Source organism: Pezoporus flaviventris, unplaced genomic scaffold, assembly GCF_033815535.1.
Source record: "Pezoporus flaviventris isolate CSIRO_AGI_PZ_B2104156 unplaced genomic scaffold, CSIRO_AGI_Pfla_v1 ptg000223l, whole genome shotgun sequence".
Classification (NCBI taxonomy): domain Eukaryota; kingdom Metazoa; phylum Chordata; class Aves; order Psittaciformes; family Psittacidae; genus Pezoporus; species Pezoporus flaviventris.
Window position 1 is genome coordinate 369390 of NW_026892771.1, and position 19036 is coordinate 388425.

The following is a 19036-nucleotide window of genomic DNA, read 5'->3' on the forward strand; positions in this document are numbered from 1 at the left end:
CGCGGTGCCCAAAGGGTGGCAAAGGGAGCCCGGGGTGGTTTTTTGCCTCGAATTCCATGATTTTAAGGCAAATCTCTACTCTGGGAGCCTCTGCGCAGGGTGCGGGGCAGCCCCCGCTGCTTCCCGCGCTCCCCATCAAAGATTGAGGTGAATTAAAGGGGAATCTGCCCCTTTTATTCCTGCTTTTATGGTGTTTTGGTGTTTTTTTCCCCTCCTTAGGGAGCAATTTCTCTAAGCCTCCTAATTGCAGCAGAAAGCGCGATGCAGGAGCCAGAAGGCAGCAAAACCTCTCCAGATGTTATCACAGCAGGGAAGGGAAAATCATCCCGGGTTTTAAGGCATCTTGGCACCAGCACACCTTCATCACCCCAAAAGGCTTCACCAGCCCCCCCATTCCTTGCGCCAGGACCTTTATTTAAACTCAAGCTGGGACCTTGAGCCTTCCCCTGGGCTGGGCTTGTGGACCTGGGTGGACTTTGGACCCGTGTTGAAGGCAGCCTGGTGTCCAACCCCATCCCATCTGTCGCATGGACCTTGGACCCACATTTCAAGGTAACTTGGTGTCTAACCCCCATCTTCTGATGGGCTCGGGTTGTCCATCTGCCTCTGAGGAGGCCATAGCTCAGCGCAACCATCACACATCCTTGTAGCTGTGTCCAGCGTCCAGGACAGAGTCCGAGGTGGATTCTCTGGTGTCTAATTAGGGCTGAGCTTGTGTCCAGTGCTCAATGTGGCTCCTTTTTATTTGTTCTTGCCCTCCAAAAAGCAATTTCCATCAAACCTGTCGGATTTTGATGATCTTGGAGACCTCTTTTCACCCACTAATGGGGCAGAAAGGAACCAGAGGGGGCTCAAAATTACCAGCGAGGAGCTGAGCTGGATGGAACACACCTGCACCAGCTGCTTTCCCAGGCTGAAAATACACTTGGCTTCAAACGCAGCTCCCACCGTGCCAGGTCTGTGCACTGCCGGGAAGGGGGGAGAGGAGGGTGCCTGGTGTGCAGGATATAAAGCAGACCCATCAGGATGTGGCCGTGGGGAAGGACACGGGGTGAGCTGGGGCTTCACCTCCCCGTGGGTGTGTGGTGTGGGTTGGAACCTTCTGTTCCCTCCCGGTGCAATGAACCCCCCCCAAGCCTCAGTTTCCCAGCATTAAGACATGACTTGGGGCGGTCAGAGCCCATTGGATGGGGAGGGTTCGGGTGGATCATCCCAGATCCCTTCATTTCCCCTGCGGCTCCAGCCTGCAGCAGATCACAGCTCTTCAAGGCTGCAATAATCCCCAGGCTGGGATTAGTTTTGCACCTAATCACTGCAGAACAAATACCAAGTTTTATTTACAGAGGCAGAAGAAAGAAGAGGGAGGGGGGGAAGCTGATCCCGGGATAATCAGGAGCTGGATGGCAGGAGGCGATCCCTGACCTTGGAGCCCCCCAGCTCTTATGTAAAGCCACGTTTTTCCTGTGCTCTGAGCCCCATCCCTGTCCCAGCTTGGACATGGTGAACCCCAAGCCCTTTAGGCTTGGATCTTGGGCCTAACTGAGCCCCTTCCTTAGGCATGTGGTCCATGGTGCTTCCATGGTTTAGGGGAAGATGAAGATGCTGCAAGAGGATGCTGAGCTTTCATGATGGGGATGGGGCAAGCTGGGTGCTGCAGTTGTGTTGCCCCCAAAGCCAGGCTGGTCCCCAGAGCTTGGTGCTTGCACTGTGTTGTGCTGCTCCAGAGCCCTGCCCCATTGAGGTCCCACCTGCAAGAAGGAGCCGAGCTGCTGCCCTGAGGGTGACAAGACATGGGTTTATTTTCCATCCATGCAAGCGAACAGCCTGGCATCGGGCAGAGAGGGGTGGGAATGTGCTCCATCCCTCCCCACGTTGCCCTCTGTCACTTGGAGTCTCTGTGGCTTTGCCTACAGGTCGGAGATGGCTGATGGGAGCCCCGGCTCCGTGCCTGCCGGTGCCTGAATTCCCTCTTTCTCCCAGTGCAGACGTTGACAAATAAATAGCTCTTTTCTGCTTTGGCTCTTGCATAGTGGCTAAAGAACATCTGACCTGATTGGAGAGAGGAGTCCTGGGCTCTGGAAGCCCATGGCTTCAGTGGCAAAGGTGCCCCTGGCATAGCTGCCAGCCTGGCCAAACACCCATGCTTGCACCCTGTCCATGCTGCCTTATTTCAGTTCCATTTCTGAGCTGGATTTGAAGGTCTTCCTCCTGGCTGAGGAGAACTTGACCCCCAGGTAGATGGTGGTGATGAGGAAGACGAGCGCCAGGGCGAGCAGGACCCAGCTGCCTGCTGTGACTTGGTTGCTGGCCAGGGACATGCCCAGGAAATCAGTTCTGCTGGAGCCAGCTTGGGCTGGAGTGGCTGGAAAATGGAGAAATGAGGGACAGTGTTGGTGCCGGTGGCTCTGGGCTACGGTGGATTGGGTGTCTTGGATGCTCTGTGCCCTTTAGACTCAGCTCCATGGGAAATCAAGGAGGAGCATCCCAATACTCTGTGTTTTGGGTGGCCAAGGGGCACCAAGACAGCTCCGTCTCTTCCGTGTGCCCCAGCCTGGCCCTGCTGTGCTTGGCTGAGCCCTGCATACCTGCGTAAGGAGTCCAGCTGTACTCAGGCCAGCCCAGGACCTCCTCATTCTTCTCATTCTCCTTCACCAGCCACGTCATGAGCGGCTCGAAGTAGCTCATCAGGGCATCGGCTGACATGTTGGGCTGCCCCGTGATGAGCTCCATGGCTTCGGGCCATGGCTTGCTGAATCCCAGCTTCAGCGCTTCCCTGTGCAGCAGAAATGGGATCCGGTGGGTTTCCCCCTCCCGCCCTTGGCCCTCAGCCCTTCCCTTTCCCCAGGCCCTCGGGCTCTGGGTGTTGGCAACCCCGCATACAGTCTGCACCCCCAGCACTGCAGGGGTAGGTTGTTTTGCTACCATAGGGAAGGAGGTTTTCCTTAGGGGAATGGGGAGATTTGCATGGATGAAAGCCCTCCAGTGAATGGAACCTGGTGCAGAGCAGTTCCTGCGTGAAAGGGTTAATTTTGCAGGTGCTTTTTTTGAAGCAAGGAGGGTGTTTTCCCTAAGGAACAGGGGGTGGGAGGAGGAAGAAGAAGAGGAGTAGGAGGAGAAGGAGGAGGAGGAGGAGGAAGAGAAGGAGGAGGAAGAGGGAGCCTTCTACCTGCTAGGGTCCCAGCTACCATCTAGTGGCTGCTTCTGCAATCACAGCCCCAGCACCCAGCACCCGGGTACCCCCTGCCTGCACCCAGGGCCAGGAGCACCCCATGGTGGGGATGGATGACCAGGAGCTGTGTTGTCTCCTGTGTTGCTGGGCTGGCTTTAAGGTACTGGGGGGCATAGAATCATAGAATGGTTTGGGTCAGAAAGAACCTTAAGATCATCCAGTTCCACCCCCCTGCCATGGGTGGGGACACCTCACACTAACCCATGGCACCCAGAGCTCTGTCCAACCTGGCCTTGGACACCTCCAGGGATGGAGCATTCACAACCTCCCTGGGCAACCCATTCCAGTGCCTCACCACCCTCACAGGAAAGAATTTCTTCCTTATCTCCAACCTGAACTTCCCCTGTTTCAGTTTTAACCCATCACCCTTTGTCCTGTCACTGCAGTCCCTGATGCAGAGCCCTTCCCCAGCATCCTTATAGGCCCCCTTCAGACACTGGAAGCTGCTCTGAGGTCTCCATGCGGCTTCTCTTCTCCAGGCTGAACAGCCCCAGTGTTCTCAGGCTCTGCCCTCCCCACACACCTACCCCAGGATCTTCCCAGCCTCCTTGGACTGGTAGATGTCACACGTGTGCAGGGGACCCGTGTGCTTGGCTGCCGCACACAGCGCCTGGTGGAACTGGAACTGGATCACGAAGCTGACAAAGTACCTGCAGAGGGGTGAGGATATGGGAATGGACACCACTAGTGGCTGTGCAAGAGAAGAAGTGCCCCCTCCTCATTCCCTGGTGGCACCCTTCCAGTCTGGAGGAGCATCACTGGCTTTGGAGCTACACCTGCATCAACTCAGTTCAATCTGATGATGCCATTTCTCCTTTAACATGTGTCTTATGATTGCCTGGGTGGATGAACCATCTTCCTCGGATAGGGAGAAGTTCCCCCAGATCCAGCCTTCTCCTCTGAAGCTCTGTCAGGGTTCCTGACACCCTCGGGATGGTACCACCACTTATCCCAGCAACCACCAAACAAGGTGCCATCACTGGCATCTCAACTGGGGATCCTGCTTTTGTGTCCAAGCAGTGACTCTCCTGCCCCAGCCCTGCTTGCTCACCTGATGTAGGGAACATTGGCAGGGATGTGGAACTTGGCACCAGGATCAAAGTCATCTTCAGACCTTGGGGCTGGTGGGCACAAACCCTGGTACTTCAACCTGGGCCAGAGAGGAAGAGTTAGCCCAGCATGGGGAAGAGAAGGCTGGGTAATCCAGGAGGGGACACAGTGGGGTGTGAGGACAGCATGAGGTGTTCTGCATCCCATCATGTCCCATTGCGGCAGACTGGACCATAGGGAGAAAACACCCAGTGGGATGATGGCCAAAGCCCTTGCACCAAAGGGGGGCTCTGAATCCAAGCACACCTGAGGTTCCACCACTCCTGGTTGTACTCATCCTCCTTGATCCGCCCATCAAAGACCTTCCAGCGCCACTGGTCCATGAGGTACCCGAAGGGCAGGAAGGCGATTTTGTCCAGGGCGATGCTCATCAGGTAGTTAATGTCACTCTCTGCCCAGGGAGTGAAGGTGTGAGCGAGGTGCCACTGTCCTCACCTCTCCACCCTGTATGGGTCATTCTGCCCAAGAGCAGGGTGTCCCCAGCAGGTCCTGTCCCCTTCATGCATGTCCCTGACCCCTTCCACGCTGCCCAGCCCATCCTGCCCCCAGCAGCTCCCCACCTTTGCTGCCACCTCACCTATGTTGTCTGTGACTTGGTCCAGCAGGTTGATGCTGTGCAAGTGTTTTGGGGTGGAGACAGACAAGGCCATGACGTCCCCAACGGCCTCATGGAAACCAGGGTTGGCCCCGTCGCGGAAGGAGATGGGCTGGTCCATGTACTGCAGGAAGTACTGGACGTGGCCCATCTCATGGTGCACAGTGATCAGGTCGTCCATGTTCACCACGGTGCATTGCTTGATCCTGGAGCAGGACATGGGGGCACAAGGGAGGGCAGTGCTGGGGTGAAAATCACCAGGAAACATCTCACCCCCTTGAGCTATTTTTCCCTTTGGCCTCCCTCCCCACATCTGTTGCCAGGCTGGGCTGGTCCTGCTCCATGGGGTTGGTAACTTGGTTTCCCCCTGCATCTCCTGATGACCCTGCCCATTTCCCTATCCCTCTTCATTGGCTTTTCCATTCTCCATGGCAGGGCAGGGAAGGCCCTGATTGTCTTCCATCCACCATGGAGGGTCCTGCCAGCAATGCCAGCATCTTGAGTACCAGTGACAGTGCCACAAGGCAAGAGATGCTGCGGTGGCATCAGGCCATGTTCCCTTATCCTACACTGTTATCTGCCCCAGCACCACATCAGCTGGTGCCATCGTGTGCTCCCCACGGGCACCTGAAGTCCTTGCGGTTGTAGAAGTCCCAGGCTGAGGCATGACACACCACCTCCCGCCCATCCGCTGGCTTCTCGATCATGGATTTGTCCCAGAACTCCTGTGGCATAGGGATGAGCCCCAGAGAGGTGAAGAAACGGTCCGACTCTTCAAACATCCTCTTGGGAGTCCAGCCCTGGGGAGAGAGCAGAGGACCTGCTGAGGATGCTGATGGTGCTGGCGGCTGTGGGAGGGATGGGAGGCCAGCGACAGCCTGGTTCCTCTGGGCAAGGGAGATACTTGAGGGCAGCTAGAGCTGAATCCAGCCCTTAGCATATCCAGGTGGAGAGAGGGTATGGATGAGCCTTTTGGATGGAGATTTTTGGCAAGAGCAAAGCATTTGGCAGCAATTGGAGGCAATGACCAAAAGGGTGCTGGGTCCCAGAGGTTCTCCCCCTGGAAATGCACTGACCTGCTGTTTCATGGCTGGGGTGGCATCCACCTTGGTAGCATCCGGGAAAGGCATCACCAGGTCGAAAATGTTGGACCATGACTGGGCCCACATGTTCCCTGGGAAGTGCAGGAGGACAACGCAAGGCAGGAGGAGGAAGAGGAGAGCAAAGGCACCAAGTTACTCCCTACTCCTGCATGGGATGCATCATCCTGCCTGGTCCCCGCCTGCACCCACAAGGGTGATGCGAGGAGGAGCTTGTCCATGCAGGAGAGGTCAAGTCACGCTGAGTGTGTTCCCCACCTCATAAGGCCTTGGCCCTTTGTCCAGAGCTGAACAGAGACCAGCCTCAGCTCTTGGTATGACTTGAAGTAAACTACACCCTGTTGGAGACACAACTCTGCTCGAGCAGAGCCCTTACCTAGCAGATGAGCAGGGATGGGACCCTTCAGGTTTATGTGCTCTTCACCATACTTTCTGTACAGGGCTCGGCGTACGTAGGCATGCAGATTGAGGTACAGGGGCTGCAGCTGCAGGTACAACCTCTCCAGGTCTTCCTCGAAGGTGGGTGTCTCATACAGGGATCTCCAGAAGGCCCCGTTGTCTGAGTAGCCTGTAGCAGGCAAGAGAAGCTGTCAGACACTGCCCTCCTTGGGTAAGAGTCTCTCTTGCTGCTCAAGACACCCCAAGGACTCCCATATCTTTGAGTAGATCTCATAGGGATTGGTGGAACCTCCACACACACAAGATTTTGACCCTTGGTTGTAGGATCAGCCCCATCTTCTGCTCACATGGGCTTAAGACCATGGTGGGTCTCCAAGGGAGTGAGGCACTGACCGTTGAGCACCGCTGCCTTGTTGCTCAGCTCCACGTATCGCTTGTAGTTGTTCTTGATCTGCTTCCCAGAAGCATCCCGCCAGCCCTTCCAGGCAAAGAGGAGCTCATCATAGTCCCGTGAGGTGGCCATGATGTCTGTGAGGTCTGAAGAGAGAGCAATGGAGCCAAAGGGATGCTGTTGGATGGGCTGGACTGATGCAATGATGTTGCTCCTCTGTTACCACCACCACAAAGAAGGTGGTAAGGTCCTTGCTTGACCTTTCTTCATGCCCCTGTTAACTAATCCCTCCTTGCTGTTGCAGATGGCTCACTGCACGCCCTGCCAGATCTTACCAGGATCCAGCGGGTGACAGGTTTTGTTCTCTCTGCAGACCTTGGCCACGCTGTATGTGGTCTCCATGTCTGAGAGGATGGTGTTATACTGCAAAGAAAGTTGGAGAATGTAAGCTGACCATCCCTGGAGAGTGTCACAGCCCCCTGTGATGTCTTCAGGTGTTTTCCTCTGGGTTGTGTCACCAAATGGAGGCAAAGTGGAGTCAATACTGGGGCCAATAAGCAGTGTGCCATTGACACCCACGGAGCCAGGGTTAAGGCAACCTTAGGATGGGATAACCCTGGAGACAAGGATCTTGGCTTTGTGGAGAAGGTACCAAACTACCACCTTGTTCAAGGCCTGCCCAGAAGCATTTCCTAAAAGTTTCCTCTTGTCCCATCCCTTGTTCTTCAGGAGAAGACACCGACCCCACCTCACTACAACATCCTTTTGGGCAGCAGCAGGAACTCCCCCATCCTGCTCCGTCCCCTTGCAGCTCACCTCCTTCAGCTCATCCTCGGGCAGGGCTGCTCTCTCAATGATGCTCAGCTTCCTGAGGATGCGTGTGACACTCTCGTCCTGGAAGTCGGAGGGGTCGAACTGCCTGGCCCTCATGCCATACTCAAGCGTGTGCCTGGACATGGCCAAGTTCTTGTCCAGCTGCAAGGGCAGGAGAACACAGAAGAGGAGTTACTTTGAGGAGATGCCTGGGACACAGCCCATCACTGCAAACATTACCTGGCCTGCCATGACTGACACCTTCCCCTGTGGGTACCTCATGGCATGATGAGGGTTTTCATGGCAAAGCCACCTCCTTTGAGAACAGATGCTGCCCTGGTTTTCAGAGCTCATCTGAAACACATCCTGGGTACCAGCTGCCTGCCTTGGATGATGCCAATCCCTGCACAGCCCTGGGGTTGTTCCCATACCATGATCTCCTTGTTGTGGTCGGTGATGTTGGTGTTGTAGGCCCAGGATGCCTCGGTGTAGGCATTCCACACTGCCTCAGCTGTGCTGTTGTACTCAGACAAGAACTCTTTTGCTTGTGCTTCATCTGATATTTTGTCTAGAGGAGGAGACAAATGATGGGGGGGGGGGGGGGGGTAGGTCAGGAGAGTCCTTTTTGCAAGAGTACCACCCCATAGAGAATCCATAGTTGAGCTTTTCCCAGAACTACAGGTCTATTGAAGGATGGAACAACTTGGAAGCAGGTTGAGCCAAGAAATGGGGGCAGAGGGGCAATGCTGGGATGTCCCATTGGATAAAGGATGGGATAACAGGGCAAGCTGCATGCCCTAGACCCTCCCATGAGAGCAGAAAAGATGCCTCTGAGAACTGGCTATCTGTCACATCATGACTGATGGCATCACCAGACAATGGTGTGTTAAGGGGTTGGCTAATGGCACTGCTTCCTGGGAAGCAACACCCTGTGGCATTCCACATGGAGCTGGTTGTTTCTCTTTCCTGGCATGGGCACCTTCCCCTCCCTCAGCCTGTGGGTTACTCATGTCCCTTAGGAGACCTCTTTCTCCCCCTGCCCAGGTCCGGGATGGAGTTGCAGCCTTACCAATGCCTTCAGGGTAGCCTTCAGGGATAGGAGGACGCCAGTCAAACTCAGGCCAGCCCAGCACCTCATTGGTCTTGTTGTTCTGCTCCTGAAGCCACTCGGTGACAGGGCTGAAGTACTCCAGGAGGGCTCCAGCATCCAACTTATCTGTGCCAGTGAGGTTGAACAGGATTTCCTGCCATGACTTGGAAGACCCAGCTTTCAACACTTCCCTGCAGAGCAGTGGGACAGCAAGAGCATGAGGCCATGGGATGGGTGGGACATGGGATGGGAGTGATGGTGTCTCAGCATCTCAAGGGTTTAAGGCGTTATTACTGAGTGGGACATGAGCCTGGGAACTGCCTCTGCTTGCGGGGACTGAGGGCTCCCCATCACATACTCATGCATTTGCAAACACCCGGGGCGTCTATAGGAACCAGATGTGCTTTAGTAGCCTCTTGTCTGGGTGGGAGCTCACGACAGCGACAATAGCAGTACTCTGGTGAGAACCACTCACCCCACCCCAGTGCTTCCATGTATTTCCATGCATCCATCCATCCATCTGCAAAGCTATTTCTCCAGCCATCTCCATAGCCACTTTTCCTTCCTTTCTTCTTTCCTTCCTTTGCACACCATCAGCTTCCACGCACACATCTGCCCGTGGCGATTGTCCCGACCCTCCTCTGTCCCCACCTGAGTTTGTCTCCAGCCTCTTTGGACATGTAGATGTCGCATGTGTGCAGGGGACCGCTGTGATTGGCCGCCTGGCACAGCACCTTGTGAAACTGGAACTGGAGGATGAAGCTCACAAAGTACCTGCCAAGGAAGCCCATGGAGGTGAGCGCTGGGGATAAAAGGAAGCAGAAAAGTCCCAGGACCTGGGGGAAGGCATCCAGTCATGTATCAGATCCCCACCATTTGTGGTCCCAAGTATTGGATGCCTTGAGCAGGAGCAATGCATTCCAATCCCTGCCCACGGAGCTGAGCCCCATTCCTCTTGCTCCCCAAGCATCTGTCCCTGTGGCAGAGCTTCCTCTACCTGATGTATGGGGTATTCCCAGGGATGTGGTACTTTGCTCCAGCGTCAAAGTTGCTTTCGTTCCTCGAAATCGGAGCACAGATGCCCTGGTATTTGGTTCTGAGGATGACAGAGAGAGAGAGCAAGAGCATGGGGTAAGAAGAATCAAAGTAGGGAATGGGAAGGGAAGGCGCAGTGCTGAAGAAATCTGCACAATTAGAATGTGCTTCCATGTATTCCCGTCTGTCCATCCATCCATCCATTCATCCATCCACCCATTTACTCACCTACCCATCTACCCATCACAGAATCATAGAATGGTTTGGGTTGGAAAGGACCTTAAGATCATCCAGTCCCAACCCCTGCCATGGGCAGGGACACCTTATACTGGACCACTTCAACCAAGACTCCACCCAACCTGGCCTTGAACACTGCCAGGGATGGGGCATTTACTACTTCTACCACATCCATCCCATCCATTGCTCTCCAGCCATCTCCATGGCTACTTTTTCCTTTCTTCTTCCCTGCCCTCCTTCCTTGCACACCCCACCCATCCTTGATGACCATCCCCTACCTCAGATACCACCAGTCGTAGTTGTAACGGCTCGGGGGTGTGCGGCCACTGAACACGTTCCAGCGCCACTGGTCGATGAGGTAGCCGAAGGGCAGGAAGGCAATCTTCTCCAAGGCCATCTTCAGCAGGTAGTTGATGTTGCTCTCTGCATGAAACAGAGCCTGAACCAGGTTGGGAAGGAGCCTGACTGCACATCACTGTGCCCAAGGGACCTCTTGTGGGCAATGGGGTGAGCAGGTCTGGATGGAAATGGGGACAAGCATTTCGACATTCAATATTGCTCCCTATGGAGGGCTGCGTAGGACACGAGGTTTCTCTAGATACTGCTCCTTCCTGAGGCAATATGTGCCTTTTTACTGATCGGGACCAATGGGAGTGACAAACATGGAGAGGGGACATTGTCACTCCCATTGTTCCCAATCAGTAAAATGGCACAAAGTGTCCCCTCTCCTTCAGCCCTGCTCTCAGAGGGAAGGTTTTAGTGAGTGGAACTCTAATGGTTCTCTCTTCAGATGTTCACTCTGGGGCCTCAGGGTGAAGGGGGTTGTTCTGCCACTGCAAAATCTCTCATGGTTTAGACCCAGAACCAGAGCCAACTCTAGGACAGTCACCGCCGTGTCATGGGGAGCACAGGGGATGGAGATATCTGCTTTCCCCATTGCCTCGAGCAAACACAGGGAAGAAAGATTGGAAAAGGACCAGCTGGAGACCCAGCTGAAGCTGTGGGGTCAAAGAGGGGTTGGCAGCACTGCCCTGAGGGGCTACTGGCTGCCATTACTATGGTGGTATAGCTGCCAAAGACTGGTGAGCAGGCAGAGATGCCTTTAGGCAGGGACCATCTGCTCTGTGGTGTTGATGCAGCTTTGGCCCGACACTTGCGTGCTGCGATGGCTTCCCTGTCATGAAATGTATTTAATGACACTGTCTTTGTGACGCTGCCTGTGAGCACTCGGTGCCACCCCTGCAGAGCTCCTGGGGGGGGATGTTTCTTGGTGGAGGAGGGGGAAACACGGAGGAGGTCAGGGATGACCAAGCACAGAGATGCTGTTTGCAGATCTGGGGCTCTGATGGAGAAGGGAAGAGCACACACAAGCTCTGGAAAGCATGCCTCCAGCCCTCAGGGATGGAGAGGTTGGAGCCATGAAGGGTTCTCCATGGATTCATGGAGCCAAGCAAGGGTTGTGCATGGACCTGTGGAGCCAAGTAGGGGCTGTGCATGGACCTGTGGAGCCAAGCAAGGGCTGTGTATGGACCCATGGAGCCAGCAGGGGTTCTGCATGGACCCGTGCAGCCAAGCAGGGGCTGTGCATGGACCTGTGCAGCCAAGCAGGGGCTGTGCATGGACCCGTGCAGCCAAGCAGGGGCTGTGCATGGACCTGTGGAGCCAAGCAGGGGTTGTGCATGGACCTGTGGAGCCAAGCAGGGGTTGTGCATGGACCCGTGCAGCCAAGCAGGGGCTGTGCATGGACCTGTGGAGCCAAGCAGGGGTTGTGCATGGACCTGTGGAGCCAAGCAGGGGTTGTGCATGGACCCATGGAGCCAAGCAGGGGTTGTGCATGGACCTGTGCAGCCAAGCAGGGGCTGTGTATGGACCCATGGAGCCAAGCAGGGGCTGTGCATGGAGCCATGGAGCCAAGTAGGGGCTGTGCATGGACCGATAAAGACAAGACGGCTCTTACGTGGAGCCATGGAGCCAAGCAGGGGTTGTGAATGGAACCAAGCATGGATGAAAGGAGCACATCAGCCATGGGGTCTTGTGTCACCAGACTGCAGCCCACCCTGGCATGTCCCAGACCCCTCCTCCGTGCCACCCAGCTCCCCATGGGGGCCACCACACCTGTGTCCTCCGTGGCACTGCTGAGGAGACCGATTTTCTTGAGGTGGCTGGGGGTGGACACGGACAGGGACATGACATCGCCGATGGCCTCGTGGAAGCCAGGGTTGGCCCCGCTGCGGAAGGACACGGGCTGGTCCTTGTACTGCAGGTAGTACTGGATGTGGCCCATCTCATGGTGCACCGTGAAGAGCTGCTCCATGGTCACTGTCGTGCACTGCTTGATCCTGGTGGCAGAAAACAGAGTGGAGTGAGGGAGCCACCTCGAGAGGGTGGCAGCACCCCATAGGGTAAGGAAAAGACCCAAAGGAGGGGAAGGCAGGGCAGCATGGTGCCCCACAGGGACCATGACCCAGAAGGTGACAGACTGAGCTGCACACCAAGGGGGATGGAGGAGCATCTCACCCTATAGCCCTGGGTCCCTGCATGGCCCCACACACCTGAAGTCCTTGCGGTTGTAGAAGTCCCATGCCGAGGCGTGACACACCACCTCCCGCCCGTCCGTTGGCTTCTCCAGCATGGATTTGTTCCAGAATTCAGGGGGCATTTCCAGCAGCCCCAGGGAGGTGAAGAACTCCTCTGAGACCCGGAACATGTGCGTGGCATTCCAGCCCTGCAGGCAGGAGGTTGTGGCTGAGGAAGGGGCTGCCCATGCCATGGGCATGGCCTCTGAAGCAGCACCATAGGGATGAGGTGAGTCCTTCCAAGGGACCAGCATCCTGCCCCTCTTGCTCTGGTGGGGAGCCCCAGCCCCGGAACTGGTGTGAGCATCCCTAAGAAGCACCAAGCAATGATGCTGGTGCCCAGCACGGACAGGAGAAGGGAGCAGGGCTGATGGCCCAGGAACATTTGGAGCTGTGTGATGATGTGGATGCAGGCACCAACCTGGGGACCAGTCCCACTGCACTGTCCTTCCTCTTTGCCCACCCTCTGCCTCTTTGGTCATTGCCAGAGAGGGAGAGGGGTCATTTCTTTGTTCCTTCCCCTCCCAGACATGTTTTTTCTGCTGTTCACTATGCACGTATGAGAAACCACTCCCATGGGGCCAATGTTATGAGTAAGCCTTGGCCAGCATCCCACAGTTTTGTCCCCCCTGGTGCCACCGGTGAGTCCTTAAGCCCATCACCTGCTGCACCATGGTGCTGGTGACATCGAGGTTGGGCTTGTCGGGGTAGGGGACCATCAAGTCATAGATGTTGTTCCACTGCTGAGCCCACATGTTGCCTGAGAATAGAAAACAGCTGGACCAGAACTGGTGGCAGGTTAGGAGGAAGAGAAACACAGTGATAACTGGGACCTCCCTGTCCCACTATGGCTTTGTATGAGCCCCTCTGTAAGAGGAAGGTCCCCTCCTCTTACCCAGAAGGTGAGCAGGGATGGGGCCCTTCAGGTTGATGTATTTGGGGCCGTAGCGGTCGTACAGCTTCCTCCGGACGAAGGCGTGCAGGTTGAGGTAGAGAGGCTCCAACTGGTTGTAAAGATGCTCCAGGTCATCCTCAAAGGAGGCCGAGTCATACCAGGAGCGCCAGTAGCTGCCTGTGTCCTCAAAGCCTACCAGGGAGGCAGGGATGAGCTCCTGTCCATGATCCCTGAGCATCCCCCGCATCCCTCATCCTGCTCCTACCATCCATCTGATAGGCTTCGTTGCTCAGCTTCACGAACTCCTCGTACTTGGCACGCAATGGGTTGCCCGCAGCGTTGTGCCACCCCTCCCAGGCATAGAGCAGCTTCTTGTAGCTGCGGGAGGTGGCCATGATGTCCGAGATGTCTGGGACAGAGGGCACAAGCAATAGGACACGAGAGAAGAGCAGAAGGGGCTCACAGCGGTGCCACCACCGTCACACCAGACCCGAATACCCATCTGCATCCTGGGACAATCCCGATGACCTTGGGTGGGACCAACCCACTGGAGATGTGGGGACTTGGTCCCATAAAATCAACCAGCTTGGAAAAGACCTTGAAGATCATCCAGTCCAACCATTACCCCAGGACTGCCGATTCCACCACCAACCCATGGCCATGGAGAGGGACCGTACCTGGCTCCAGCTCCCAGCAGGTACCGTTGTCCAGACACACCTTGGCTGTGGAGTAGATTTTGTCCATGTTGCTCAGGATGGTGTTGTACTGTGGGGAAGGAAAAGCCTTTGGGACTGGAAAAGGGGATGGGAATGGCCTTTCAGGAGGGATCTACAGCCTGTGTGCGCAGACCCCGGTGCGGAGGGATGCGGAGGAGGCCCGGCGTGTTTACACAGAGCGCTTTTGGTGAGAGAAGCGCGTTATCACGCAGGGGTTTCGCACCCCTCGCGTGGGGGGAGCTGGGAGGCTCCTTGGGATGGGATCCATGGATGTTGACTTGCTGAACCCCCCTCGAAGGCGGCGCAAGCGCTCGCAGTGTCCCAGAGCGGGGCTATTTATAAAGCTCTTTGTCAGCGGGGCCGCGGCACAGCCTGTTTATGTGAGCGGGTAAAAAACAGCACTAAGGAAAGCAGGAGGAGGAGGGGGATTTATTCCTGTGAGCTGCAACAACAGCAAACAATAGCAACAGGAGGTTTCCTGGAACCTGCCTGGGGAGCCCATTCCCAGGGAAGGAAACTCCTCATGCTCCGTCTCTGCTCTCAGCCCTCCCTCTGCTTCGGCTGGGTGGAGGGGATGGAGACTGGGGACGTGGTGGTGGATGTGGGATGGAGCTGCCTAGGGAAGGACGAGGCACGGCTGATGTGCAGGGAGGATGCTGTCTGTTATCTGGGAGAGGGCAGGGATGGGCTTCCTGGAAGGAACTGAGGAAGGGCTGTATCCCCGTGGTTTGCCAGGGTTTCGGTGCGAGGGCTGTCAGGGAGCCATGGGGCAGGATGGAGGGGGTGACAGGGCCAGCCTCAGGGGCAAGAGGCTGCTAACCCCAGCCTGGGTGAGGTTTTCATGCATGGAAATCAAAGTCACATCGCATTTAGGTAAAGTGACTGTGATGGGGAAGGCTCAGGATGCCCCCGGTGCAGCGCGTCCCCAGGGCATTCACGGGGAGTGCTCAGGAGCAGGGTGGCTGCAGCGATTCTCCTTCCCAGTGGGCTGCATCCGTGGGGATAAGGGGTTGAGCCAACCGGCTCCTGGCCATGGGCACAGCCTGGCTGGTGTCCAGGTGATGACCAAGGCTGCTCTGTGTAAGCAGGAAATCTCCGCTTCCCACTGGGATAGTTCTGAGATGAGCTTAGGGCTGGATCGTGGGGCCAGCAAGCACCCCACAAACCCTGCAGGGAGCACCCCATCTCTCCCCCCCATCGCTGTGCAGAGGCCAGGGAGACCCTCCAAAACACAGTGGAAGGGGCAACAGGGCAGCAACAGGGCCTGGAGGTCCGGGAACCCCTTTAAGGGGTTCACAAGGGCTTCACCAGCACCTCCCCTACCTGCTCTCTCTTGTCCAGGGGCAGGTTGGAGGGTCCCAAGGTTTGGATGGAGCCGATGATTTTCCTTAGCTGTGGGTCACTGAAGTTGCTCCAGATGCTGCCATAGAGCTCCTTGGCTTTCTTCCCCCACACCTCCAGGAATTCTTGCTCCTCCAGCGATGCCTTGACCTGCTCAGGGACACGGGGACCCGGGGTCAGCCCTGGGATGTGCCATCACCCACTCAGTGTTGGCCTGGGGACCAGGTTCAGAGCGGGGGCACACGAGGTCAGGCAGGGCTGTCACCACTCTGTGACATTCATACATAGAGACAGCAGCTTCCAGCAGTGTCTGCAGCTCCCACCTGCCTCCAAGCACCCGCTAAGGTGCCCTTTGAGGATGCTTTGGGGGGTGTCGTGGCCTGGATGGGGTGGGGATGCCTACATAGGGGTATCCGGCTGCTGCTGGGCTGGCCCCATCAATCAGCTGCCAGACCCCACTGTCAGAAGGAGCTCTGAGATCTGCCTTCATTTTATCCCTGTTCCTGCTGGTTCTCACCTTTGCAGAACCCCAAAGGAAAACCATGGAGATGCCACATTCACTTTTCTCCTCCCTAAATCTCTTCCCTTCTCCTTTGCCTATCTGCAGGCTGTGCCCTACAAATACCATATCTGGGTTCCACCTTGCAGAGAGGCACCCCTTTGCACCGAGCCCCCACTTGTGGGTCTCTCACTGTCACCCATCTCCCGCCAGCCCTGTCCTCCCTTCCCAGGGCCATGGGATGCAGGGAGCTGCCTGCACCATGGGGGGTTATTTAGGCAGCTGGATTTGGGACAGGGTGTATTGCAGGCGGTCGCATCCCAGTGTCAGCTCTATTTTGGGGAAACATGGATCTTTTGGGAGCGTCCTGGCCAGGGCGATGTGCAGGATGCAGAGAGACTGTTTGCTGTCCCTGTGTCATCCCAGGGTGATTTATGGAGCTCATTAGCTGTTATTTGTGGCATTTTTAGCCCGGCTCCAAGAAGCCTGGTTTGTTTTACTTTAATCTGCACATTCCCTTGCCTGGCAGTGGGGAGGGAAGGGAGTTTCAGTGCTGCAGGGCTGGAGGCTGCCCCGGGCAGGCTGTGGGACCCGGGGATGGGGATCCCAATAGTGCTGGGTGTCCCTGGTTACATCCCAGCACCCCCAGCATCACTCTGGGAACCAGCCAGCATGGCAGGATGTGGATACCCTGCTCTGGAGCAAGATGCTCCTGCATCACCCCATGGAATGCGTGATGCCTTTACCCCTTTGAGACCCTGCTGCAGAGCCAGGGGAGCTGGAGGAAGCAGAGCCCAGCTGTGATTTATCTTCTCCTTGCACAGGCGCTGTGTTTGGTCGGACATATCGTACCCTAAACCCTCCTGACAGCTCTGATGGAGCCCAGGGTGCTGCCCAAGACCCCCTAACCATGGCTGTGCCCCCATGGTACCCATGGCCCCCAAATCTCCCTACCAGCACCTTCCTGGGTGCACAGTGAAGATCCAGTGGTGCAGGATGTGTCCCTAAAGCTGCTCTGCCCCAGGCACCTGGTGAAGCTCCACATCCATGAGCTGCCCCTGAACCCCAAACACCATTATCTCACCCAGAGCTTGCAGGAGATGGTGCATCTCCCTGGCTGTCATTCCAGCATCCTTCTGTCCATCCCTGTGTGGCCAGGGGCTGCTGCCCTGCCTTTGGCCTCTTGCCCCCCATGTCACTTTGCCCCTGGGCCACCTTTTGTGGCAGGTCCTGGAGCTGCCCACACCATGGTGGCCTGGCTCAGGCCCTCTTGTGTTACACGTGTGGGGTTTGCCTGGTCCAAGGCTTCCCAGGTCCCCCACATTCAGCCTTTTGGGTCACACCAGCCCGCTGTTGGCCCTTTAGTACTCAGTGCCACCCCATCCCAGTGCAGATGTTCTGCTGCCCCATCGGTGGGCTGATCTCAGGGGCCAGCCTGGGATCAGGGCTGCTTTTGGAACCTTAACATCAGAGGGAGGTTCTGACCAGGATTATTAACACAGGAAAGGATCTGGCCCGGAAATGCCTCTTGAGAAAGGTCCCTGCAAGGTGCTTTCCTGGTCCTAACCTTGGACTCGGCACGGCTGGGATGCTGCTGCTCTGCCCCATGGTCACTGACCCCACTACAACATCTGCAGCAGACCCTGGTACCTGCGCAGGTGTTGTGTCAGCTCACAGAGGCTGAAGGGCCACTTGGGTGCTCCTGAGTGTCCTGCCAAGTTGGCAGCAGCCAGTCCTGATAGTGATCTTCTCTCTGTTTCCTTCCTGACGCAGGGCACACTCTGCCCCACAAGCTCTATGGGGTGGCTGGTGTATATCCAAGCTGCTCACAGAGCTGTGGCTACGCCCCTGGCACCAGAGCAGCTCCCCGGGCACAGCAAGAGCTGGAGCAACAGCATCCCCCGCGTGCTCAAACTCCCTGCGCCACAAAATCCGCATGCAGATGCCTGTGGGATGCACACAGCGCTGCTGACCCTGGGACTCCGGGCTGATGTCCAACTCCCCACACCCTGGAGCGCTTTCCTGAAGCTGGTTTCACCCCCACGGGCTGGGGATACAGGGATGAGGGGTGACAGCCTCGGACCCGATGCCACCCAGCTGCTTGTGCACGCTTTGGGCTCCTGGTGCCTGCCCAAGCCAAAGTTGGGGACACGGCAGGAACGGGGAGGTTCGACAACTGGGAAAGGGGGTGAGGAAAGTGGAAGGTGCTGAGAGGAGAAAACCACCTCCAAAAGGAACCCAGACTCTGCTCCAGGGCCAGGGACGCCAGAGCCTCCGCAGGGGTCAACCTGGGGCAAACCCCTCTGCTTCCCAGCCCTGTTTTACCACCCCGGGGTGCCGAGAGAGGAGCCCATGGGGAGGAAGGGGACCGTGCCAAGTGTCCCCACCGTGCCCCAGCCTGCCCAAGGACCCACTGCTGGGCTGGCATCATCCCCATCGCATCACCCACCTGCAGAGCAGCGGTCTCGGCCGTCAGGTTGGTGTAGTAATCCCAGCTGGCCGCGACGCTCGCGAAGAGGACGAGCTCTGCCGTGCTGTTGTAAGCGCTGGCGAAGAGCGCGGCCCCTTCCTCGGTGGGGTCAGCCGGGGGGAGCTCCAGCCCGGGCTGGAGGGCACCCACCAGGCTCAGCCCCAGCAGCAGCCCCAGCGCCGGGGGCATCGCGCTGCGGGAGCGGTGCGGGGCGCAGGGGGGCTCCGCTCGCTCCGTGCCTCGCAAGCGGCTTTGCCTCCCGCTGCCGGCGGTTTATGAGGCAGCAGCGCTCGCACAAACCCTGCCCACCGAGCGGCCTCCCCTCGCAGATAAGACCGGAGCGTTTCCCTCTTCCTTTCGGCAGCTCCCGGGCTTGCGGGAAGGAGCCAGGAGAGAGCAAAGGTGCAAAGTCCCTTTGGCACCTGACCGGGGAGGGAAGGAGAAGAGGCTGGGATAGGAGAAGGGGAGGGAAGGGGAATCAAGGAGAAGGTGGAAAACAAGGGAAAGGAGGGGAAAGGCTGGCTGGAGAGAGTGGTGGTG

General features: G+C 56.9%; 1 protein-coding gene and 1 long non-coding RNA gene across 2 annotated transcripts in view; one reads left to right on the forward strand and one right to left on the reverse strand.

Annotated features, from left to right (window-relative positions):
* LOC133262769 (uncharacterized) overlaps positions 1-19036 on the forward strand; it is a 294205-nt gene that overhangs the window by 193415 nt on the left and 81754 nt on the right. The window lies entirely within an intron of this gene.
* Positions 1771-18851, reverse strand: ACE (angiotensin I converting enzyme). Its single transcript, XM_061442215.1, has 25 exons — positions 18476-18851; positions 15510-15677; positions 14148-14235; positions 13736-13879; positions 13471-13662; positions 13238-13335; positions 12552-12724; positions 12115-12338; positions 10278-10422; positions 9725-9823; positions 9379-9501; positions 8707-8918; positions 8069-8205; positions 7641-7799; positions 7160-7247; positions 6827-6970; positions 6411-6602; positions 6011-6108; positions 5562-5734; positions 4917-5140; positions 4586-4730; positions 4281-4379; positions 3757-3879; positions 2586-2773; positions 1771-2362 (listed from the first exon to the last, which is right to left on the reverse strand). Exons 1-25 carry the CDS (start codon positions 18683-18685, stop codon positions 2166-2168), a joined length of 3843 nt encoding a protein of 1280 aa, XP_061298199.1. The 5' UTR covers positions 18686-18851; the 3' UTR covers positions 1771-2165.